General features: G+C 43.7%; 3 protein-coding genes across 6 annotated transcripts in view; 1 reads left to right on the top strand and 2 right to left on the bottom strand.

The window, feature by feature from the left end:
* The window catches only part of LOC110987497 (neurotrophin-3-like), a 45,414-nt gene extending 31,011 nt beyond the window's left edge, over positions 1-14,403 (bottom strand). Inside the window, exon 1 of one of the 2 annotated variants that reach the window (XM_022250270.2) lies at positions 13,738-14,403. The gene's annotated coding sequence lies outside the window, so the exon portion shown is untranslated. Of the gene's footprint in view, positions 1-9,694; positions 9,814-13,737 lie in introns of those variants that run through there. The other variant, XM_022250271.2, reaches the window with a different exon arrangement.
* Positions 1-26,046, top strand: part of usp47 (ubiquitin specific peptidase 47) — an 88,521-nt gene that overhangs the window by 30,308 nt on the left and 32,167 nt on the right. Inside the window, exon 2 of one of the 2 annotated variants that reach the window (XM_087134606.1) lies at positions 19,617-19,782. The exons of the other annotated variant lie outside the window; for it this stretch is intronic. The gene's annotated coding sequence lies outside the window, so the exon portion shown is untranslated. The remainder of the gene's footprint in view (positions 1-19,616; positions 19,783-26,046) is intronic. 2 annotated transcript variants of the gene reach the window in all.
* On the bottom strand, positions 21,526-25,953 carry rpl10a (ribosomal protein L10a). 2 transcript variants are annotated; one of them, XM_022250273.2, is made up of 5 exons: positions 25,887-25,953; positions 23,725-23,877; positions 22,938-23,086; positions 22,527-22,699; positions 21,526-22,231 (listed from the first exon to the last, which is right to left on the bottom strand). In XM_022250273.2, the coding sequence occupies exons 1-5, from the start codon at positions 25,889-25,891 to the stop codon at positions 22,061-22,063; spliced, it is 651 nt and encodes a 216-aa protein (XP_022105965.1). In that variant the 5' UTR covers positions 25,892-25,953; the 3' UTR covers positions 21,526-22,060. The 2 variants fall into 2 exon arrangements, with proteins under 2 accessions (XP_022105965.1, XP_022105966.1); XM_022250274.2 differs by lacking the exons at positions 23,725-23,877; positions 25,887-25,953 and adding an exon at positions 23,475-23,711.

The raw sequence follows: 26,046 nt of genomic DNA, 5'->3' as shown, positions 1-26,046 counted from the left end.
TCTGATGTCCCTAAAACTGTCACGCTGCAAGGATGACCAGGCTGTTCCTTTGCCTATATCCTTTGTTCCCCACCCTGCCTTTCGCTGTTGTTTATATGTTTTCTTGTCATTCGGAAGGTTTCTGGTTTTCCGAAATCTACCTATTGGTGCCATGTTTAAGGGAGGAACCTCTTTGAAATCGCAGCACATGATTTAATTGAATGCAACTTGAATTTCACTCGGCTGGGTGTTGGTACACTGCGTTTCGATGATCCACAGTTTTCTTTGAGACCTCACGATGAACAATATCTTCTCAAGTATACTAATTATATTAACACAACCATCATTAACCGATACTTGATTCTACGGGTGTGCTCTCTGACAGAGCGGGATCATTAGTTTAAGAGTGGTTGTACTTTGTGTAAGAGAGGAAAGCTTTTATCTTTACTGACCAAGAAGAACCAGTACTGTATCTTTACCTTACCTGAGATCTTAGATCATAATGTGATTTCGAAAGTCAAAAATCCAACTAATCAAAGTTCCTGGAAATTGGTATTTCAAGCCCGCCATATATGGGAATGTCTCCTCAGAAACGTCTTACATATTTCATAAAGGTATCAATACTTTACAATATGTGTCAATGATTTGGCACTAGTCATCCCAAATGATTTTTTTTCTTGAGAGAGAGAGCTCGTAAGTAATATTGAGTCATTGCGAGTAATCATCGTATGCCCTGATGTAACGTCTGTAGATTCAGCACAAAGATGACGGGGTTTATGGAGGGAGAGATCTATAAATGCGAATGATGAAGCAACTGATGCGGCTTCATCTGCAGCATCTGCGCTCTTCAATTTCTGCCTACCTGCTATGAGTCAATGTTTCTCATCCTCTGACTGTAAATATTTCATCCCGTGTAGTTGCGCCGTGTTTATCAATACCGGTCAATGTACTGCCTGGCCCAGTAATTCAGCAGATCGGGTTCGTGAGAGCGAAGACGCGCATGACTGACGTGGGACGTTCCCCTCACTGTCAAGTTTACATTTATTCGCCTACACTCGCCGTGATTGCTATTTGGAATTATTCAGATATTCATATTGAACTTTTCCCCCTCCGCGTTTGATTTTGATTTGGTTGCTTGTGTTTCCCTTTCCATCATTCGGTAATATTTGGCCGTCTCTTTCCCCCCAGTTTAATAAACAGTGGCCGGCCCCATTCTGAGCGTTCGACGGCCAAGCTGTAACTTATTTGAGGAAGTAACACCTTATACCGCCTTACTGAACGCTTGTTCAAGGTTTAAACTTTAGCATTGCTGGTTTTGCATGTGGAATGCCAGTACTGTTCAACTGTAAGCACCAGCGTTGCTCCTGTGATTTCTTGTACAGTGTTCTTCCACGAGATTCGAACTCAACTACATTCAGATTTTCATATGTAACCTCCTCGTCGGTCAGTGATGGACACGGGAAAAAAGTGCCGGTTGGAAGTAAAAGATGCGCAAGAGCAATCGAAGTTGATCAAACAATTGAGATTAAATGTTTAAAAAAAAGACAAAATGCAAGTATCCAGTGGGATGAAAAGTGAATTTCGATATTTTTTAAATTATTGTGTAGTCTTGCTTAATGTATCCAGAAAGAGATAAAGACGGGGTTCACAGCCATGAACCCAATCTGAACTCCCGAGAGAGTCACAAACAACTTGAAGACGATGTAACAAATATCAAAACGGACAATAACGTAATTGACTCGTCCGAAAACTGCAACACAGCCTGCTCCTCGAATAAAAAGCAATTAAAGATAATTCAAAACCTATTATGACATTCGTTAAAACAGCAACACGACCCCGGCAATTGACAATGTGTCCGCCCACTTACACTATCTGGGCACGCCGCATAACTCAACGTGCACTTTTTAGCGACGGCAGCTAATGTGTTTCTCCGCGCTGTTGTGTAATAAAAAGAAAATTTCAATCAACTTGTTTTCAGATAATCATCTTTTCATCCACCCCTTTTTCTAGGAGTGTATGAGTACGTCTTTATAAGTACTTTACGTCAACGGGGCAGCTTTCGTCAATATAAATACCCGCACTGGTCCAGTGTTGTACGCACGGGCTAATGCAACCCTCACAGAAAAGACCGGTAGATTCGTCTCGTATTACGGCAGCCAGGTTTGACAAATGTCAAATGCGCCGCAAGTTTTCTCCAGCAATTAAACTCACTTGGAAGAAAATCTGTCTCTTGTCTCTTTTCACTAGCTCATTCTTAAGAAACTCTGTCGATTTTTTGTGAGTGAAAAGCTTTAACTTGGCAGCTCATCAAATAAGCTAGATCATTCTTCCCTTTTTTGGTGGAGATCATTCTGAGCGCGCACACCCCCACATTCCACTTGAGAATTTGCAGAGTAAACTCATTTTCTGCGTGTAGTCCGTCTCCAGAGGGTGTGCTGCACCATTACTTTCAGGATCGATGCTGTTTACCAGTCCTTTATTTATTGCGTGCCCTTCTGTGGCGAAACTTAGGCTAAAAACAGAAAAAAAAGCAATTTTCTAAGATCTCTGGTTTCCATTTGTCCAGGAAAAGCAGACAAATTACGTCACCCATGGGAGGAACCTCCCACGCTATGACAGGCACCTTTCATCTGTAGCCCACCTTACGCTCCTGAAAGAGCATTCAGATTATAGACATCGTGCACCCAACACCTGTGCACTTTCCAAGCAAGAAGGAAAGATTAAAATGCGAACGATCCGTTGCAGGTAGGTCAACTTTTCGAAAGACAACACTCCCTAAAATATCAAAACATCGTGTAAATTCGGCTTTTTCGGCTCTTGTCTTCTTTCCCTTCGCCTGCGTCAGTCTCTCGTCCCCAGAGCTGAGTCGCGATCCATTTCGTGGACATCCCAGTTGTTTTTCAAGCATTAGTTTTCTTTGCTATCGCGCAGATTGCGCTGTTTGCTCGTCCAATGCCAGTGATGTTGGGAGTGTAATTAAGTTTACGGCCGTCATTTCGAGTCCCGAGAGTCCAACTTTTTTACACCAGAGTTATTCGACTATAGAGTAGGAGTTTATTTGTCTAGAAAATCTCAGTATGTGAATTTTCACGGGAGTGTTTGCCAATCGAATCACGTGGAGCGATGTTTGCTCATCCTGCTGCGTTGAAATTTCTGATCAAGATAAGTCGGGATCATGCTTAACAGACGCGGAACACCGCGATTGTGCGGGCGGCTGGTAACTGGGATGGGTTGAAATTTTGATAAAAATATAGTGTTCATGTTTGTTTTCCCTTTGGATGCCGAGGCTTAAGAATTGAATAGGTGACCCAAAGTTTCGGTTTGCTTGGACCTTCTACCAACATTTTGAGAAGCTTCGCTTTGATCACAGACGCAGACAGCAACAGGTGTTAGTTTAAAGTGACGCAGTCGTTGGTGCCTCTCGTGTAAGCCGAAGCGTACACAGAGTACTGGCCCTAAGCATGGACACGCACGCACGTATGCCGGCCTCCAGTCGAGACGTCATAGTACTGTGCGTCCGGTCCATCTCGCGCTGAGCTTGTTATCCGAATCGAAGGAGATCGATTGGTGAGACACGCCGGGGGTTTCCGCTCAAACACAGAGACCCATAACTGCTGAGATTTTAATTCTCCGTGTCGTATTAAAAAAAGAATGCGCTCATCTCCTGCGCGCCGTCTCTGCGCTAAATTGGCTCGGGCCAGTGACGTCAAATAAGAAAGGAACCAATGGGAGTTGTTGTCCCTCGGGAGTTAATCGTGACGTCATGCGCTCGCCAAACAATCTCGCTGTCTGCAGGTATGGAATAACCGGTGGCCCACTGCATTAAGTCAAAACAATTACACGTCAGGTATTGACCTCTAACAGAAGACATCTCTTATTATCGGTGACTTGGCTCCTCCCCGGAGCAACGGAGAGGGGCGGGGCATGTCACAGCTGAAAGTGATGTATGTAGCTACCATTCTCTAATAAGAAACAAGGAGACTTAAGAAGGGAAACAAAGTTTGAGACTTTATGGGCTCGACAATTATTCAAGGAGAATGCTATCTTTGCTCGTGAAATTTGCACCCCTCGAAAATTACGGTGTCCTAGGGCAACCTGAAATACATTGTAGTTTTGAGATCACCAGTCGATTAATCGAGACTTCGAACTTCACCCAAAGTTTTTTTGAAAATGGGAAAGAGAGGCGAAAAGAATGTGATCTTGAAAGCAGGTATCCAAAACACATCCAAAGCCTGTAATCACAGTGAGCATTATCATTAAAAGCAGTCATTTTCATTTTTATATAGAGCATTGCCCATTGTCGCAAAGGTGTGACATTGGATACTGGAGTGAAAAGTCCTTACGACTATAATGCCAAACCATGCCAAGATCTTTGCACAATTTGCACTTAATACACTGCGTTATGTTTTTACTTACAAAAGAAAAATCTACTGAATTTCCCTCCTCGCTTTTTTGTTATAATGCGTAACTTCATCCGTCATGCACTGGGAAACGATTAAGCAGCACTCCAAACACGAGTACTTTCCGGGGACATGTCATCGTCTTCAAAAATAGACGGCTATTGGCCCACGGGAGGGTCGAATCCCGCAGCAGGTAAACGGAACTTTACATTCCTGGAACGAGCCACTTGTACGGCGGACACTCTGATGGGTATCCAGGGGGCGGGCTTGGATGGATGCCGGGGGGTGAAGTCTTTTCGGCGCAAATTCGTAGTTTGACTTATTCATGACATGCAGATAGAGGACTTGAAACCACTAGGAGAGATAGCTGAGCTCGGGAACACGAGACGGCGTTTGTTATCCATGTTACCTTTGCACAAATCAATAAGCAAATTACAGGGAAAACAAAAGTGCATGATTTCGATAAAGAGCCTGAACGTGAAAATGAATAAATCTAATACTAGGTGTTCCCTTTCTTTTATGTCAGGCTTTCCAGGAATCTGTGAGAGGAAGGAGAAAGTTTACAAGCCTTCCCACCTCTCAGGTGGGACTTGTACCAACGATCTCCTATACGTGATTGCATTATTATCATTGTGGCAATGAAACCAAGGATTCCTCAGAAATACCTCAAGGTACGGTAGCCCCAAAGCCTGCAGAAGCCTGTAGAGAGGAGACAAAAGTGGAAAAAGTAACTTTAGGGGGAAGGAAAACCTAGAAGAATGCTCTGAATCCCACAGTTCGGTAGAGAACCGACAACCCCAATCCACATATCGGCTTGCGTGGGATTCGATCCCACAGGTGAGAGCTAGAGCAAGAAAGAAACACCAGGCCAACTATGCCAACCTGTCCCACAAAGAAAACCAACCAACCAACCACGCTGCAAATGTGCAAAATGACAAACCAAGAAAACTAAGAAGCAGATGGCATGCAGAACAGATAAGAGATCCCAATCCATAGGGAGGCGATAATTGCGAAAAAGTACCCACGTGGGGTAGGAGAAGGCCAGTCGCGAAATCTGACATACATGTACATTACTTCAAATTTCTCAATCTTGTGACTAGTATAACCATGGTATAACACATTAAATAATACGCACACGTCAGTCTGTGCGAACTGTAAACGAACAAGCAACAACTTGTGATTAGTAACAGACACTGGAATACATATATATTAGTATTTATGATTGTTAAAATGGTAGATGTAAGTTAGGTTGAATGGAGGGTAAATTTTGATACAAGTATAAAATTACTTGTCATATTCACACTGGTACGCACAAATTGGCCCATACCTAAAACAAGCATTCGATTGCTGTCTATATAGGCTAATCAGTCTTTTCAGACGTCGGGGCTGGTCACTTGGGAATTCATTGTTGCGAACAGTAAGTGGAACCTGGGGTATTGGCCATCAGATCAAGGGGCATAGAGTGCAGACGGATCCCTTAAAAGAATCGTCTTCAGCCCCAGAGCCTGGGCTCCAGGAGATCCAGGGTCCAGGAAAGTGTGGAGAGACAGGGAAGCTGGGGGGGGGCAAAAAGTTGGCATAGAGAACACAGTATACTCCTTGATAATCTGGCTATCTTTGGTTTATGATTTAATGAAAGGGAAGGGGGCCACACCCAGAGGATATTCCTTTCCCTTCGTATGTCGTTCACTGAAAAGTACTAGGTGTAAAATCAACACTAGGTTTACTATTTATATCGATACACTCGCCCAAAACGGGTACCACGCAGTGTTTCTTTGGACTGTTATTACGTGTGTTTTCTTTGTGTCGTGCAACAAAGAAAAGGTACCGTTCTATGCAGTTAGACTTGAATGTTGATGCAGGACAAGTCACTTCATGGATCTTTTAGGCCTATGTTGTTTACAATAAATGCTGACTGCTGTTCTGTGTCTAGCGTATTTTTGTATTTTTCTTTTCGCTTTGCTTTATACAAATGCTGTTCATACAGGCTTACCAGCCGTTGGTTGGCAAAGTCTGTGTCTGTTGAGAGCCTTTCTGATCATGGAAGAGGGTGAGCCACTATCATGGTTGGAGAATTCAAGGGCAAAACTAGCCACAATGTTGGCGCGACGGCACTGCATTTACATCTCTTGTAGGAGGCAGAGATGAGTTCTAGGATTGGCCGATGACTATAACGACCTAATCGGTTTTCCCTGCTGCACAACGTGTGTTTACAAGCGTGCTCGACTTTTTGGCATCTTTTCTTCAGTTTTTAAAACACGGGCCTCATGAACCCCAGAGTGCATATTGCGCTTTCTGTCCATCTCGAATCTGGACTTCTCCTGGCATTCATTTACATTTGAGAACTCGCTTCCTTCGTCGTGATATGCGTGATTCGTAATCTGCGAATTCAGCTCTCATTCCACTGTTATCCCTTTCTTATTCCCCGGAACCCCCCCCCCCTTTGTTAAAATGTTGGAAATGGGCCTGCACAGCACCTTGGTCTAAAAATAAGAAAAAACCTGCGGGGTCGATCGCGTTTGAAAACGCATTCTTTGTTTTAAATCGTACCAAGATCAGGAACATAGGGCTGTACGCCCGACTGCGAGATTACGTCAGAGTAGCTCCGCGATTACGTCACCGCGTAAAGTGGCCATGTCTCAGTTCATTTACAGATAAGTGAATTAGAGGTGGCGCGATCTTTTTGCGTCCTTTTCTTTTTCTGATGGTCAAAGGTTCTCCAGTCGGCGGGAGGACACAAAGACCCAGGTGTACGTGCCTAAAAATAGCGTGCGCGGCTCCGACGTCACTTTTTGGTTCGCATCGTTAATGGGTCTATGTAGACGGTGACTTACAGACGCGAGGCGTTCTCTTTTTTCGGCGTTTCGTGCGGTTGAAGGCATTCCACACTCACCAGGCATCGGCGTTGGCACTGTTGCTATGGTGCATGCCGTGCTTCATGGGAACGAGGCAGCACTAAGGACGTTACGGAAACTAAGCCCTTTCTGGCATGGATAAGGCAATGTTCCCATTTTTCTCCTGATATGAAAACACCACGCGAAAGCTGGGACACCACGGGAGGCAACTTTTTTAACGTACACAATCATGTACTACAAAGCCCGACGAATCGAAGGTACCACAGATTTCTCTACCAAGAAATAAAACGCAGCCCTATGATAAAAGATTAAGTTCTGTAAATTAAAACCCTTTGTGTGATCATTGTTTCGTTTATACTTACGTTTCGGTTTCATTTCCTTGAACAACAAAGAATGACATATCACAGAATTTCCCAAAGTCGTGCGCGAATCATCGTAATGTTTTCCTCTCTAGATTCTATAAGTATTGCCTATCACATGAAAATACACGAATCACACTGGGGCCATAAAACCCAACATTGCAGTTGACTTGGAAGTCATAACAAACCGGGCTTTATTTTTCTCTCAAGTTCCCGCTCCCGCCGTCTCTCGATTGTCTCGTTAAAATTCCGGTATCATACCAAAGAGTGATTGCGATAATTCACTCCAAGAACCTGAACCACTCGCCTATTTATCCGCTCATCCCGCAGCCGCGGCTATGGAAAATTTCGTAAACTTTTTTCCACTTCTCCTTGCGCGCTTTTTGGCATACCTGTCTGTCGGCTGTCGTAAATTTTCACCAGCACTTTACGGCGTAATGAATGTAAAATGAGAGCAGACGTGGGGTCTACCTCGAAAAATGTGAAACATTTTTTTCTCGGGACCGCCGACAAGTTTGTGAAAGTTTGTTTTCGGAGGACTCAATTGTGCCTAATGCTTATTTGAGGAAAACATGAACGTGATCTGCGGGTGCCATCCAATCATTCGAACTTTATCATGTGACCCAAGGTCACCTGTCCAATTACATGGTAAATGAGGTCGCCTTTCTGGTCTGGTCTAAGGACTCGGCAAAATTAACAAGCCGCAACCTATCACCGTGACAGCGAAATGGTCTTTTTTTCTTTAGCAGATTGCCATACTAGTTTGAAGTTTTGTTATTCTGAAAAAGGTTTAATGTTATCACAGTTCATTGCGTCCCGAAACTCACAACCCCATGGTTTAATACATCAAACTGCAACGCCGATATAACCTTTACTGGGAGTTAGCAGAAGTGCAATGTGTGGGCGTGTGATAAATGAGTAAATCAGATTACAGTGAGAGGAAAAATAGGTCGATCTTAGCCCCTTTTTGTAGTCTTTTTGCTTTTTATTAATCAAAATTTTCGTTCGGTTGACCTCTTAGATCGGCATAACTCCAGAAGTTAATATGCCCTACGCTACCGCTTCCAGGGCTCGGTTTGTTGGTGTTGCGGTCGCAGTGGCCTCACCCAATATCGCTGAGAGCTAACCCTGACTTTTATAAGGGCGAACGGCCAACTGAAGACTGGGCAATAGAATTCCGGGTGTTTGTTTATCGATCTCTCACAGATCACACAGCGCGACGAATGAAAAGTTGGGCACGTCGTTCCGGGGCGATAAAAGGAGGGGACAGAGGCCGGGTGTTTGCGGCGCGGCGAGCCCGCGGGGAAACACCTACACGCTCGGACCCTTGTCCATGATGGTTGGACGGGGCCCCTGGTCCTCCATTGACACGAGTGCAGCTTCCGTTCTTGCCGCGTGCAAGAACTCCCGGAAACGTAACCATAACATTTTCAGAGAGGTTTAAATATGAGGCTTTGATCTTTTGAGCGGGGCGTGGGAGGGTGTCGGAGACGATTCCCACCTGCTGTTTTTTCTCTTCATAGTTTATCCACTGATCTTTACTCGAGAAAAACAGCCTACACTGCCATTGCATCAAGGCCAGAACCGATGAGCGGCTGGGCAATTTTCCCATGCCTCTGGTGTAACTTAACGGAGTCGGAAGTTTCCCAAACGATGGCCAAAATAACGCCTGTGCGTTTTGCTGCAGATGTTTACGGATAATGTCACAAACAAGGCCGCAAAACGAAGACGTGTTGTTCAATTGCACTCGCCATTTCTCAAACACCGGCCCGCCTGCACGGTCAACGTTGACATGCCACACATAAAACAATTTATTCCAAGAAAACACGTTCCGTCAGGGTTTCAGTTGGCCCAGTTCCAGACAAGTTGAAGAACAATTACAAACCTGACAAACAGCAAGAAATAAGACGGCAGAGTGTGTGCTCGCATGAATTTGCATGCCAAAGAATGATCTCTCCGATATATTAATAATGTAAAATCTTTTTATTTTGTGGTCTCATCTAGGGGTTTTTGAAGTCTGGAAGTCTGAAACTGAAGATAAACAGTTTACAAAGCGTAATAAATCTTTCAAAATTGCCACAAAAAGTCAAAAGGTTCTTACCTATGTTTCTAGACCAAGGCAATCGACTGAGTGCTGTTCATACACGTCCTTGCACAAATTCAAACTTCTCCTTACAAATCCGACTGGAATCCCTCATTTCGATCCACTTCACTGTAAAATGCATCCTTTGCACGCTACAAGAACCACTCGTCCCCAATCAATCAGTCGTGTAACACGGCTTGCCCTTAAAAATATCTAGCGGGATCGATTCGTGTGGGATATAAACGAGAGAGACCTAACCCACAATAGGCAGCCTGGTTACCGCGCCAACTTGCCAAAGTAACGCCAACAAAACGCCTCGGAACACGGGGATAAACGGCGACGCGTGCCAGCTACCAGCCACGGGAGCCCATGCGCCTACGGACGATGAGGTGGAGGCTATAATACCCGGAGGATAATCCCCGCTGGTATTTTTGTAAGCTCTTCCTGTAGCTAATCCTTGCCTAAGAATGAGAAATGCAAACGCTCACATAGGTCGTGTCAATTAAGAGCCATTATAACGGAGTCCCTACTTTTTTGCGGTTTGGGCAAGTAAATGTCATCCCATGAAGAACTAAAATTACTACCAAAACACCCAAAGGTTACAGCAAAGTATGGAAGAGGAAAGGATGGTGCAAAAGCCCAAAGGTCCTAATTAAGCCAAAACCCCATTTTTAACCAACATGGCACAGGCACTTCTTACATGTATACAGCTTTTGCTGAAATGGCGCCCTCTCGGGAGTCAGTTTGACTAATACTTGCTTCCTACTGCTAACCGTCATCAGCCGCCTACTACTCGAGTATTGTTAGTAAAAAGTTGATGAACTTGTCGTATAATTACGTCCTATAGTTCCATGTCAACCCTGTTTTATTTCTTGGCTTCGTAGCGATAAATAAACAATCCATACAAAAGAGATACTACATGCAGACCATGTATATCATACATTTGACCTTTACGTTCTTAAAAAAGAAATCCGCTACTGTTTTTTTATGAGTGGAACATGCAGCAGACGACGATGAATCATGCCAACAGAATACATAACAACAAAACTTTCACCAGTGACTAATCGTTACGCATAGAGAAGATGGTAAAAACACAGCCCTTGATCCTTTGCGTCGAATCGTGTGACTTATCTTCTGGTGTGATTCCGTAGACCTGGAGGAGATTTTTCTCCTCCAGGTCTTTGTTGATTGCGGAAACAAGGTCTGCATGGAGTCATGTTGGAAAGAGTGAAATGTTAGAAGTTGACCATTTAAAGACATGTTCACTTTCCAATCGGATCCGAATCCGACTTCGAATAGGATGAGATTGAACGGTGTTCAATCGGATTCGCATCGGATCCAGATTGAAACTGGATGTGGAAAAGTCGAATCGAATTAATCATCTCTCCCGCCCGACAAAAGCCGACTTTCTTTTCGCCTTTAAAAAAAATGTATAAACATCTGCCATCGCTATAGTAAATGGGCAATGGTGAAGTTCATGTCGAACATTTACCCTTTTTCCCGTAATCAAACCCTCATTTAGTAGACACGATCTCTTGTATTTCTATCATCTTTCTTCCACAACTCTGCTGGAAGGGTGCTAAGCAATGCGTTGCCACAGTTCAGTATTTTTGTTCAAACTCCCAGCGTCTAACAAGGAGCTGTCCTGCCATTTATTTTCTGATATAATGAGGTGAGTTATGAATATTGTAGGTTGTTAGTGTGGATCTTTATATAAATTCGTATGGAAGGTTTCGTTAGTAGTTTGCCCATCAAAGAAACGGAGATAATACGAACAACTAAATTTGATGACTTTTCAATTAACGACCTAAATTTTGTCCACGGTTTACGTTTAGGTCTTTGGCAGTGAGATGCAGCATATTTGTTAATTTTACAGTGAAGTCATAGACTTGCATTGGCCATTCAAGTTCGAATTCTATCAAATTAGGATCGGATTCAGCAATTTTGTCCGAATCGCATCGGACTCGGCTGGTATAAAAATTAAAAACCTTAGCTTTGCCGGAACCCAGCCCGTGATGACGATGTTAGCTTGCGTGTCAGATGTGGAAGTCGTTTATTTTCCCCCTCCAGACCGCTTTGCGTTCAACATTTAACACTCAGATCCCATCACCGGAAACAATTAATCGGGGGACACCCAACAGCCGACATGCCTCTTGTTGCTTTGTTTTGCTTTCTTTTCAGGGCCGCACAGAAATACAGTCGTATGCATTCTTCCTTAAAAATGTAACCTTGCATGATGTCCCATTCGATGGATGGGTCTAATTAAACCTATGGGTAACGAGTGCAAAAGAATTCCTCTCCAAACTCAAGTATGGAGCATAAGCCACACCGGTCATACAATCAGATCAGTCCTTTACCCAACCACACCATTTCTAAGAACGCTGCTCCTCCAAAACTTTTCAAACACACGCAAATAATTCCCAAACTAGTGTCCCAGAGGTATCAGGGGCTAGAGAAAAAAAATCATCCTGTCCCAGTATGGGCGGGAATTTGCCGCCTGGCTATCTCGTCCAATCCAATCCTGACGACACTCGCAATATATATTGTGAAGTACCATCTACCATACTGCTTCATTATAAGCCAGTGAGGGCGTGCTTCAGCAACTTTAAACTGCCTCGACCAAAAGTAGGCTCTGTGACGGGTACACTTCCGTTTCATCTCCATTTTCATCACGCTATTTGATAAGGAGTAACTTGGGGCATGGGACAAGCCACCCCCCCCCCGGGCCTGTGCCCCGTATACGCCCTCCCCCTTCAGAAATTAGAACAGAAAAAAGGCAAAAAACAAAACTGGTGATAGTCCGCCTTGATCAGTATTTCAACTGTGACCAAACCTACTGCGTGCCCCCTCCGGAAAATGAGGGACCCCGAGTGTCCCCCTTCAAATGTGCCCCAGTTAGGCCATTGTGGATAAGGGTGTAATAATCCGTTCAGATAGTCTTACTCGATTTGAAGTTGTCACGATATAAGGAATAACATTAAATGCCCTTAAAAGCACGGTGTGCAGAAATTCCAAAGAACCTTATTTAGTGCATGTCACAGCTTCAGAAATGGGAATATTGGAAAATTCCAGCCTTATTCGTGTGGAAATGCAACAAATATATATATACTCTGTCTTGTGCATTTTAATTGAAAAATCATTTTTAAGTTGCTTCTCAAGTAGGCCTACTGAAGGTGACTAAAGGTATGTTTTAGGCCATTCGATTTGTAATGGCACATACAGAGTGCATTAAACATGCTTCGTCCGTGAAGCTTGCGCCCAGCCAGTCGCCCATTATAAGGGAACAAAGAAACCAAGCAAAGACCGTACTTTGGACACCAGCACTCGTGCAGACAGTTTCATGAACAGAATCCGTACCCAACCCAAGGTTAATCATGCTTGGGATTTAACCTGACACTGAGATTACAGGTAAAAAGAGGTACAAATAGCAAGACATGTCTGTCTATTTGAAGGAAAGAAAACACGTAAGACTTGTCGACAGTGACGACAAACTGGCGAGCAATGAAAGTTGTTGCATATATGTCTGTGCGAAGTGACAGTGCTTGCGCGGTGACAGCTTTATTGCCTCCCCAAACAGTTAATTGTAACAGGTCGAATCCCTCTTTTGTCAAGAACTAATGAACTGTCCTCGGGAGTGTGATGTGTACAATTTACATCATAATATTCCCAATAATTTGTAACCGGTATTCGTTAATTTATTGTCTCATTGTGTCGTAACTTAAATTGATTAGCTATTTGGAATAGAACAATTACTCAAAAAAATGCTCCGATGTCTGCACATCTCATTCAATTCTCATTACACGAACAAATCACTTTTTACTGCGTTTGTTGTGAGCTGGTCAAAATTTGCCGCCGCTGTATTTAGACAGCAACTGCAATATTCCAAGTAGGCCTAAGCAGTCCAACCTTTGTCCTGTATGCCGTTTGAGACAAAGTATAGTTCTTTGTGTGTCTCATACGAGAGCGCCTGCACTAAGTTAAATAGAAAAAAAGCCATGCCGATGATTGTTTTTGTTTACCCAGACACATGCAAAGGTGGTAATGTAAAGATTAACACTTACCGTTCTTGTATTACATTCAAGTTTTGTCCGGAATTATACCGATATCCCTTTTGGTCGTTGTTGGGGGTTCAACGCGGTTTACAGAGGGACTCCAGACACGCGACCGCCGAGGTTCAGTGCAGATCAGTGGCACCGTGGCGGCGCTGTTTTCGCCCAGTGTCGATGCCGATGCGGTGCAGTACAAGTATCAATCGCCCGGCCGACTAGGCTGGAGGTGGTGAAGAGATATTGAGCCCTGCGAAATATCATCCCAGATTAAGTGTAGGGTTGAATCCGAGACACAATCAATCAATTATGAGTGGGCCGGGAGAGTGCATCGACCAAGAGAAGTGCTCACAAACTGTCCCTTTTCACCACTAGTGAAAGGTATAAATTCCTGAGTGATTGCTTGGAAGTCGCCACGATGTCGTTTGACAGATCAGCCCGGCCTGCGGTGTCACGAGGCGGCAAAATATTAATGCACTCGCGTTGCCCACACGACCACCTGGTGTAATATACTGTACATGTAAAAGAAAAACTCGGTGGCAACAATAGCTGTGGAATTGCAGCTATGCCGTGGAACTTTCAAGGGACAGTCTCGAATGACGCACCCGGAGGATTATTGTTCGGGACCGAATCGAAATCTGTACTTGACAGTACGTGGTTACATCGGTCTATTTTTTTTGCTCGCACGCAGTCGGATTAAATGCGGAAAGCTGCGTGTACATGTGCAGGCCTACCAGCTTCAGGAACTGCAAGTACTTGACCTTAAACTTCAAAAGTGTACTCACACGTCACAACTTCATTTTTTTCTAACCTTGGAGCTCCACACAGAGCCCAGTACCCCATAGACCATGTTAATTGCAACCGAAGTCCCATGCCGCACGCTGATTCGTCAACATTGCCATCACTGCAATCATTGTTGACTTTTGGCTTGTTTGAACTTTCGTTTTCTCTCCAGTGACGAGGATTGTTACCCACTCACCGGGCTTGTCTCGGTAACGGTACGGTGAAGACCAAGGGGGCCAGTGGGGGAGAACTTCCGGGGGGAGTAGTTGGCACGGGCCGGCGCCGTGAACCCATACATGGCACGCGAACTTCCCTCCACAACCCATTCGAGTTCAACCAACTGCAAGAGTCTTTAACTTCACAAAATTTCAATACATGTAGATTAAAAATCCTGGCCTTAGTTTCCACATACGCTCCGCATGAAGTTGGTGGTGAGTTTAACGACAGTATTGGCAATGATTTCAAGTTTCCTATCTGTCAAACAAAATTCCGATGGGGACCCACAGCAGTTTTGGAACATGAATGATTGTTTCAATAGTGACGGGGAGAGCGGCTGTGATGAGTGACTGCAGTGAAATCAAGCGGGAATACTTCACAAAAATGGCAATTCACCAGATGTTTATTATATTAGTGGCGGAAGTGTAGAGTCCGGGCTGTGGGCGGGGATGTGGCGAGACCTCCCCCTTGAGAAAAAACGTTGGGAGTTTAATGCAATCGCTCTTGGGAGTGCACGTTCAGTTAGAGAATTAAGACTTACTTATCTTGGCCAACCAGGTACTGATTTGAGGTGCAAGCGAGCATCATCAATGAATTGATGATGTGGTTTTCACATTCCCCTTGTGGACCGGGCGGTGAACCGTAGCCCTACCCAAATGTAGGTCGCCATCTTGTCCCCAGCAGAGCTTTTGATAAGTCACCGATGAATATGCACTGTATATACAGTGCACTTAGCATTTATACTCAGAACCTCTTTCAACAATTTGGAATTTTTTGGCAATGTAATGTACAAGTACAGTACATAATTTTAAATCAGATCTATTGCGCGGAACATTCCCCTTTTAGTCAGTCCATTTCGAAGTCCTCTCAAAGATGATTGGAGGGCATTCTTTGCAAAAAAAATTAGAAGAATATAGTCTGAAACCACCTGTTTTTTCCAAGGTTGAAGTTAACTCGGAGAAAGCTTACCTGTAACTGAGACCTCCTTTCTTTGCAAAACAAAACACTTTGCCATCAGCCATACGCGTAAAACATCCCACCAACCTAGCTTGTAACTTGCCAGCACACTGTCTTATTATCGACATATGAGATAATCGGATGTCACCTTGTTTCTACCTTGTCACCAAAACGTCTCAGTTGCGAAGGGATGACTCAATTGATCGTTTTGGATAGGTGTGTTAATGCCCTATAATGTGATTAATGATCCGGGATCGACCGACGGGACGCTCCTGGTCCCGTGCCCTTTATTCCCCTGAATTGGCTGTACATCAGGCGCAGCCCACTGCAACAATTGCGTTGTGATGGACTTGTCTCGTTCCCCCGTTTCCCTGCTCTACTTTGCTGATCGAACTTTGTCGTTACTGTTGGCGCGCTTGTCGCACAAAGCGTTTGCTTTAGCAACCCGGGAAAAAAATTGCGTTCGCGACTGTTCTTATTATTGGAATTCTGAGACTGGCTTTGCCCCATTGAAGAGGTGGGGCGGATACTTAGAAGCCACAATGTGGGAGGGGTACACGACCCCCAGATGTGGAAATCAAGCCGACCGTTGGCCTGTTGCCCATGAACAGTGCCCCGACTGAGGGGCGAGAGGACTTCAGGTCAGCCGTGTTCATAATTATTATGCCAACCTCGCGGGAAACTGTCGTACCTGTGGAGGCCTATAGAAACGCGGTGTGGTGTAATAGTTAGAGGTACGTTTTGAACTTTTTGAATAAGATGAATACATCGAACTTTACCGCCCAAAGCAGGCTAAAGTTTCCAAGGCACCAAGCAACACAAACATTATGAGCAGCACCATCTGCAGTGAGAGTGGCACAATATCAACCACGTGCCAGGCGCCATGCCCAACCTGCCCTTGAGAGCGCGACACAACGGGCGCGAAAACAAGAGGCAAAGTGCGACAAAGGGAGAAGCCTTGTTCGCGGAGTTATTTTTGGTGACTAAGTAGAATAAAGACCTAAGCAATCAGAGATCGTAATCGGGCGCGGGTCTATTTTGGGTAGCCCTAACCCAAAGTCTGTCAACATCCAAGTTTGCTCACCACTTACGACTGGGTTGAGCCACCCGATATAAAACTGTCAAAGTACACATTAGCTAACACACTGTCTGAACATAGTCATTCTGTGCTGAAGACGCCGGGCTTTTTTTAGGGGGGGGGGCTGAGTCGAGCAGAATTTCGCTGAATGTTTGCCAGGCGTTATCCTACTCCTTTAACATGATTAAAGAATTACATTTTGCCAAAGACACGCCACGAATCCCTAACTAACTCATCAGACACGAGATTTGAACCGCCTCCCCCCACCAACACCTCCATTAACAGAGAGAATGCTTGCACAATTTTGATTGGAGGTTTTTCTTTCAATTTAAGACATACAAACTTTGGACACTTTTACTTGTAAAGGCGGTGCCATGAAGGAAGTAAATTTTAAACGAAACTGTTGGTAAAAAACAGTGCAGTGACAGGGGTGTAATTTTCCTGTTTTTAGAAATCACCAGAGGCGATGGGGCTTGCGCTCTCGCGATTTAACGGTTATCTCCGTGAAACTCGCACTCATTGCAGAGATGAAGTATATGCCGAGTTTCCTGTAAATGGGTCATTCCATGAGGTTGGGGCACAATTTGTGACGGTGTCCTTATTTGTTACATCTAAAACTTTTATCACCTGTCATGACCGTAGATTAGGTCATTTACTCGGTAAAATAACACACACCTCTGTATTTAGCCTTGCAAGATGTACAACAGTGTCAATTTGGAATCCACAGGGTAGTTACTAAACCCATGTAACATTATTAACACCGACACAAATTGTGCCCCAACCTCATGGAATGACCCAAATACCGCTTCATGCAGTATCTCAAAACTCAGTAATTTTTCAAAGGATGTTCTCGAGTGACATAATGTGAACTGAAAGTGAACATTGCCTTTTTGGTCTACTCGGCTCTGGAATGGGGTTAAGCAGTAGTAAATATCGTTTTGAAAAACACCTGTGAAAGGACTTGGGTACAATGTTCGCGTGCCCACGCGCGCTGCACCGTCGCTCACACAACAAAGTCTGTCTTTGAAATCTTACATTCCCTTCTTTTTGACGGGTGATGCCGAATAACAAAAGCAAGGTTTGCCTTTTTCCCTTTTTCATGCCAGACTAATCAAAGCAGTGGATAATTCCAAAGCTTGCGCGCATACGTGCTGCATGTAGCGTAATGGCTCGAGTCTCGCACACGCAGCTGTACTTTATGGTACACCTTCAGCAATTTCTGTCCCAAAAGTTTAAACATACCATGCAAACTGGTGGCAGGGCAAAAATCCAAAAGTTAATTAACAAACTAGTGGTTGGATTTTAAACAAAGTTGTTGTAACTCCTGGACAGCATGAACGTTGTTCCCTTTCTCTAAGGGGAGTCACACATGTGCCACTGCCCACGATCTGTATTTTCAGCACCAAAACGTTGGTAGCAAGAAATACTGTCAGTTCTTCGTGCAACTGTTCAAGTCATCAGAGGTATACAATTTTTCTAAATGAAGTTACACTATGGATATTTATTAAGAATCATTAAAAAAATTCTGCCCTCCAGAATGTAGTATATTAATTATGGTCTTCGATTTAATCGCTGGCGCGTGGGTGGGAGGGTCCCGACATACCTGATGTCGATTGCACGATGCTCCGCAAGCCATTTTGCGGTATGCCAACTATTTCCTTTGTGGCTTCACCCACCTTGTTTGAAGTGTGGCATTATCGCGTCTTTTGTGTGGCGATGTTGGCAGTTCGCACTGTGATGGATGAGTCCAGAAAAAAATCGCTTGCCATACCCAGTAAACAGTTGAGGTCGTTGTCAGATTGAATGCACCGACCAGAGGAAATTGCAACCGAGGTAGATCGCTGACATAGCACGCTTTCACTAAGGGTATTTATAGACAAAATTATTCGCAGAAACTTAACTGCCAACCAGAATACAATAACCGCTTCCCGCCTTGCGTGTGGGCATTCCCAATTTATGAGCATTCAGCGTTTTACTTGGAAGTTTCGCTGCACTTTCGGTGGTTGCCAGAAATCACCCGTTCCCCTTTTTTCATTATATTTCGGTCGGTACATTTGACTGGTTTTTCTATTATTTTGAGGCCAAAAAGTCATTCACCATTATAACATAGACTAACATTTTCTTTAATTGTGGTTCCATTATTCTCTCTAACGAACATGCACTGTACAGGAGTGCCGTGTGGGCTTATTTGATAAATTGAGCTTATTTTTTTATTTGACCAAGGATAAACAAGCGATAATCATTGTTGACATGGAACCCCATAATGTCATTTTTCATTTTGTATCTCATTTAACCTTAGTTTCAATTTTTTTTTTCCATTTTGAAGTAACTTTCAGCACCTTCTGGTTTGGATGCAAATAAAAACTTGTATATTCATAAGTAAGAGTGTGATTTCATTTTGAGAGAAACTTCAAGTGTATAATATTCCAGCACTGAAATTTTCTAGTATTTTGGATATTTGAGTATTTTCCATTTTCCCTTGGTATTCATTGTTTCAGTCATTGACAGTGGCCCGGTGAGCAAATTCTTTTTCCGCTAATATATTCAAGGAGGAACTTGTGGGTTCGCAAGTTGAACAGAAAACCCCGGGGAAGTTTTCTGTAGAATGTCATCACAGCAGCAATGCGTAATTTGTCTGAGAAAGCGTGAAGAATTTTAAGTAATTTTCGGATCGCCGGTCCTGTGAGGGTAATCCTTCAGTGGAAATGTATTAGTACGACAACAATTTTAAAAAGAAAGAAAAGAAATAGCAACCTTTGGGGGGAGGGGATTCCAACATGCCACTCGACAGACCCTTTTTGGCGCAAAAGTTCAGGCGCCAATTTGAGTATACCTCTTTCTCCTTTTTTCCCCAACCCAGACTGCACCCCTCTCTTGGCTTACCAATTACACAAGAGTAAGACTGCGGGAAAGGCGGTTTCTTTTGTGTTCACAGAAGTGTACATATTCTGACAGCAGGTGGTGTCTCGTTGATTGTTGTTTCAGCGTACAAAGATTGAACAACGGACAGGTGCACATCATTGCAGGTGGGAACTTGAGATTCTAGAGTTGCCAAAGTCCCCTCAATTTGCCGTCTCTGAGTTTCCAAGGCCCAAGTCATCAAGGACAAGTTTTATCCACGTTTCACATCATTCATTTTACATTTTGTATTATGATACACACAAAAGTCTACTCGGAAAAAGATTGCGTACGACGTCACCAATTGTTCGTAATTGTCGAGGTTCAAATAGCTGGGGGAACACTTAAGCCTTGGTTGTGGTGGTGGTGTGTGTGTGAGAGTTTGTGTGGGGGACTGATTGCATAAATACTAAAAGCTCGGACTGGCCTGTGGTTTGCCATTGCGAGGTGAAGTCTTGAACTTTCAAGTGGGCGGGACTCCACTTTGGCGAGCATCGCGTTGACGCTGTGGCTTTGTAATCGCTGCATGAGGGCGCCATTGCCTAGCGACAGAGCTGCTCTGACGAAATCTGTTAATAGAAAGGGTAGGGTGCAGAGCAAATTTGAAAACAGTATACATTGTTTAAAATCATCAAAGTGCAGGGCTTAATAACATGCAGGCCGAAATAACTGGAGTGTCTCAAAATATCTTTATATCATTTTGTCCCTAGTCTTTCCATTTCTTTTCGGCTTTTGATGGGTTAGCCAATTACATTTTTAAGTATTCACACAAAACAAGCTCACCCCTCGAAAAGAGATACATGTAGTGTCCAAGCCAGCTCGCAGCCATTCTTCAAACGGATACGCTCTTTTTCCGTGGGCAATGGGGACTGTTTTCGTCCATAATGCATGGAGGAAACTCGTTATCAACTCGGATGGCAACCCCAAACCTAGGGAGTTTATCCTCGCCTACACTTTATAGGCTATTTACACAAACACTCCATTTTATCGATCAGCTGAGTAATCTCCTTTTTAAAAAGAAACTGTTGGCATGCTTTTACTGCTACTGGGCTCGGCATAAACAGTCATTTGGGTTAGTGTACTGGACCGAATTGACACTATAACTGGGGTGGCACCGCACTTACATTCTTCAAATCACGACACCCAATTAGTCGAAGATGCATGTGTGCGCGCGCGTACTCGCCTGTCCACGAGCGTTGTGCCTCATAAGTAATGGCTTCTAATACTGGATGTCGAATTACGCGATAAGCCCCGAGCTGTGCAAAGAGAGGGCACAACTTTCCTAGCACCGCAACGGCGGCTTCTTAGGCAAGAACTGCACTTTGCTAGTTCACAAACGAGTATAAAATGCACGCGTTTCGGTTGCGTCGCTGCGAACGAAATATACACACTACCTGCCAACATAGCTCTTCTCAATCGATGAGGGGGTGCTTCCGCTCAAGGTGGATGATGTATTAGAAGTCTCATTGGATACCTGGCACTTGCAAAATGCCAATTTATTTCAACCCGATAAAGGTTGCTAATATTGTACATGTATGTATGTAGTTGGATGACATTGTCACAACCATGAAATACACTATTAAGAGTCCCACTGATATCGATGGGGCCGTGAAAATCGACATTTACACCGTGTACAGTACACCATGTACGCGTACATAGTCGGTGCGCACTACAGTGTAGTAAGATCTGCATTTTGAAGAATTAATTCCTGCAGTATATAGGCCCAGCCAATTAAAGGATGACCATACGAAAACATCTACTGTATGCATTCAATATCTAATACTGTTGGCCGTTACAATTTGTAATTTGTTCATCAGCATCGTATCACTTTGAACAAATCAGAACAAAAGATGCCATATATGGAACGACGATTCTCGCAGATGCTTTCATCTCTGCACGATTTGTTTTATTCAGCTCCAGCAGTTTCAACTTGGTGGTACATGTACATGTAAGTGTTGACTTGGGGTGTTTTTGTGGGGCACCAGTACATGATATATTCTCTCAATACAATCTGAATTAAATTTGATGATTAAAAGTAATGAAATAAGGGATATCATCTTGGTCATTTACGTGAATATGTCATGCACTAGTTTTAAAGTGAAGCCATCATAGTTATTGCAAATTTGGATGAACCATGATCGTGGAGGAAATACCTTGGTTGCTGATTATCAGGTGAACAGTTTAGACAAACAAATGTCAAAAATACGACGTTCACTTGAGTTTTATGATGTACATTAGGTTTTCATTTTCACTTCCTTCACTGATAAATCAAACAGGACAAGCCCTAGTCAATAGTTATCAACTAGAAGTCGGGGCTGTGGCAATTGATGACTACTAAGTTTACTTCAGCAGTCGGAGCCACTTTCCTGCAGACGTTATTTGCCAGTGGGGATGTGGGTAGTGGTCTTAGTAAATCTGCTGGGGTTTTCCCATGGTGCTCTTGATGTAGAGCGAGCGCACGTTCTGCCAGTTTTTCTTCAGCAGAGAGACCAGGAAGTTGATGCCCAAGGCGATGTTGCTGACCAGGTCGTCGTCGCTCATGGAGACGTTACCAATGGCCACGGCCAGACACAGCACCTGCAATGGAAACGAGGTGACAAGCGCCAGTCGGTTGGGTATTGATTTGGTTGATGAGAATAAGAACAAAAACATGCAAGTCTAATGTTATTCTAAAACTATTCAAGAACAAATGTAAACTTCGAAGAAAGTTCGTTTCAGAGGAAGGTTGATTTGCACAATGTGCTTTCAATTGATGATACTCCCGAGTAACAAGTCAAGAGGAACTTCCTCCCCTTGTTTGGCATTTGGTGTTCCACTGATGGCAATATGACATCTGCAATATGAAAAACCTTTTTGATATCTTGAGACAAACCTTCTTCATTTGGAACTTGATGGTGGCTTTCACTTCCTCCACTTTGGTGACCAGCTGATCTGAGTGGGTGACCAGAGAGGGGAACTTGCCAGCCTTGTTGAGTCCGGGGCCCAGCAGACGAGGGATCTGCTTGATGAGGGCCTCCGATGCCAGGAATGCATCATACTTCTTGGCTAAAGAAAGCCAAATAGGACAAAACAAGCAAAACAGCCTTTAGAAGTGTAATCCCTCGGCATTTTTGCTGAAAACCTTAACAAGTATCTATCTCAGTGTGCAAGTCAATGGGCTAATTTTTATGCTTCAACTTGCTCCAAAAGATTTGCTAAATAGCAGGCTCCAATTCAAGTTGTAATGCATGAGATCTTCAATCCTGCAAAAACCAATACATGTACCACTTTCCGCTCGCCTCACCTAGTTTCTTGACAAGCTTCTTGTTCTTGTTGAGCTTCTTGAGGGCCTCTGCGTCCATGCAAGGGATGTTGTTGGCCTTGGCCTCGTCACAGTGCTGCTGGTCGCCCAGGACGCAAACCTTGTACTTGGGCCGGGGAATGGTCCTCAACCTGGGTGAGAAATGGCCATGCAATAAATGGCTGTGCGAGAGACGGGGGCTTGTTTGGGAAACACCACATAGTGTTGGAGAATTCAATGTAATGAATTTTTTGGCACTGCTGACCTCAGAGTACTTGAATTAGTTTGCTCACCATGCTTTTTCTCTCTGATAATACATGCCAAACTTGCCTCATCACAGATCAGACAGCTGTGCCCCATGGGTTGTCAAGCTCTTACTGCATTGTACTTTCGTTGCCAGTGAAACTCGACATTTGTTGCCTTTTATGACTACATGTACTGGGATTTAAGCTTGCTATCCAACAAATGGGAAATAGATACATTTGATAGTACACTGTTCCAAAATCATGCTGTGATACTTAATGTTATTTTGTCTCTTACATTACGATGAAGGCGTTTGCCCTCAACATTAATCATCAATTTGTCGGCATAAAACTGCCTCCCCAGTTTTTTAAAGACCCTGGGTTTGGGTCATCAGAGGTTTTAGATTTGTTGGCATAAACATGCCTCCCCAGTTGTTTTAACGACCCTGGGTGTAGGTCCTGCAAAAAAAAAAAAAGCGTTGTGCGATTTCACTCAGCATGCTCCCTGCTGCTGTCGACAGGTCACAGAGCAGGATGGGACGCCATACTTGACAGTGCCAGAGAATCGCTTGTCCTTCTGTGGGTCATAGTTCTTCAAGTTGATCTGAAGCTCTACAGTCTCCAGGAAGCCCCGTTTCTTTTCTTGGCTCCCCTTGAGGACTTGCTCCACAGCCTCATACAGCGTGTCACGTGTTACTTTACTGTAGCATTAGAAAAGGTATTGTTGAAACCTTTAACATAAGAAATAATCACCACGAACTGAGATTTTTACTAACCTATCTCTCGTTTCCACCTGATGATTGCACCATTCATGCCGTTTGTGTTTATCGAATTGCCCATGTGTCGGGCCGACCAATGGTAAGGCTTGCTCGGCATCTTTGTTCAACCATTTTTGGTGGCAGAGGGATGACATCTTTGTTTTCAATGTACGACCGTCCTTGCATGCTGTGACCTGTAAGCTGATACCATTGGGACATGCACTGCACTGTGTAGCTGTGACAGATTGCAAGATCTCAGAAATCCCCCCCCCCTCCGAAAATGGTTGAACCGAAACGGCCAGCAAACTTGGTAAGTGGCCGGCCTAATAAACAAAAACATCATGAACAGTGTGATCGTCGATTGGCAAGTAAAAATCTCAGTTTTTTGAAAACTACACATGCTTTGAAACTCCCCCACAGAGCATTTCAAGAGCCCACCTCAAGTTTACTCTCACCATGCGCACAGGAATATTCATTGAAAATAAGGTGTTAAGCTGCTGGATCATTCACCTCAAAAAAGTTCAATTAAAAACACCCACTGGCCTAGCGTGTTGCGACTCCATGTCAACTACTGGATTGAAGTATTTCACATGAAATAGGCCTGATGACAGAGTAGTGAATTTGAGTTCTCAGTGTAGGCTACATGTACATGGTGATAATGGTTATGTTACATAGGCCATGTTGAACGACGTCTACATTGCATTGCAACTAAGGTCCAGGGTATGAAAGTCCTCCTAGGCCCTACTATGCGAAATTTTTTTCAACAGTTTTTTCCCACAGTTTTACCTGACGAAGACAGCTCAAAATGTCGTTCCCAAGTTCCTTGTATCCTGAATTCCATAAATGCTGTGTTGAAATTACTAAATACGCCCGTGACCAACGTATTTTGCAGGAAATTCTGCGAAACTCTATGCTTTACGTTGAAATTCATTAACGACCTATGGTCGTGCGATATGCATTTGCGCATGCGCGAAATGGCCTCCAAGCTCAGTCTGAGCGCACCCACATTCTGTCAGTTGTGCATGTTGTCTAGAGCTAGGTCTAGGTCTTCGCTTCATTGCAAATATGTGGAGACCAGCAGACTATAGACCTAGCCATATTTTGGAAGCCCGTTCGGACACGGCCGTACCTACGACTTCATCACACCCATGACTCTTCCGTGCATGCGTAAGGGGCACTTGGTTACCATGCATTTCATGCACGTGAGTACCCTGCTAGACGTACGTGTAATATACATGTAGATCACGAATCACGATGGAAAGCGTGGAGTTTCACAAACTTTCCTGCAAAATACATTGTTCGTGGGCGTATTTAGTAACTTAAACACAGCATTGCCATGGGGATAGGCACTTGTGAATGACATTTTGAGCTGTCTTCACTGGGTAAAAATGTGAGAAAAACTGTTGAAAAAAATTTGCGTAGTAGGAGGACTTTCATACCCTGGACGTTAGTGGCAATGCAATGCAGGCCTAGTAGACGTCCTCCGACCTCGGATAATTCAGCAGGTGATATTCAACATGTTCAACCTACTTAGGAATCCATTGACAGTTCAACATGTTCAAACATGGCAAACTTGCTTGGCGAACTATAATGGCCCCAATCGAATCAATGAGATGGAATTATGAACATGTCTGAAAGAAAATGTTGACATTTCGCGACAATATCAACACCAGGCCCCTATTAATCACTGCATATGTGTTGCGGTCATGACATCCTATTCCCACGATCTGACGATAGTCTATGAATGTTAACATGAAGGTTAACAGCCACGTCGCGATAGCCTGGTGAAAACTATCAAGCAACTCTTGCCATTCATATTACTTGAGACACTTCAATTTATACTGATTTGATTTCGAATAAATTCCTAAATACAAGTGAAGTAATATTTTCAACGATTTTATGAAACTACAGGGCTGATTTGAGTGGATTTTTGCAACCGTTCCTAGTACTACCTCATCGCGAACGACGGGGTCTCGAACCAAAAGGGCAAGAACAGATTAGGCTTGTTCAAACTAGACATAATCGGTAATGTGTTGTAGCTCCTTCAATTTAACGAAAAGTATTGCTAAAATCAGTGAAATAATGTAAACCAGACATTATATTTTACTCAAT

This window comes from Acanthaster planci, linkage group LG03 (genome assembly GCF_054643075.1).
Source record: "Acanthaster planci isolate LZ-2023a linkage group LG03, COTS_SCS, whole genome shotgun sequence".
Taxonomy (NCBI): Eukaryota; Metazoa; Echinodermata; class Asteroidea; order Valvatida; family Acanthasteridae; genus Acanthaster; species Acanthaster planci.
Note: the sequence above shows the minus strand (reverse complement) of the source record. Positions and strands in the feature narration are given on the sequence as shown.

What these genes read in the sequence shown, in the direction of transcription:
- rpl10a (XM_022250273.2), bottom strand. An exon ending in GAAGCTTGTCAAGAAACTAG is followed by an intron (nt 22,700 to 22,937) that starts GTGAGGCGAGCG and finishes GGCTTTCTTTAG; the next exon opens with CCAAGAAGTATGATGCATTC. An exon ending in TCAAGTTCCAAATGAAGAAG is followed by an intron (nt 22,232 to 22,526) that starts GTTTGTCTCAAG and finishes TTTCCATTGCAG; the next exon opens with GTGCTGTGTCTGGCCGTGGC.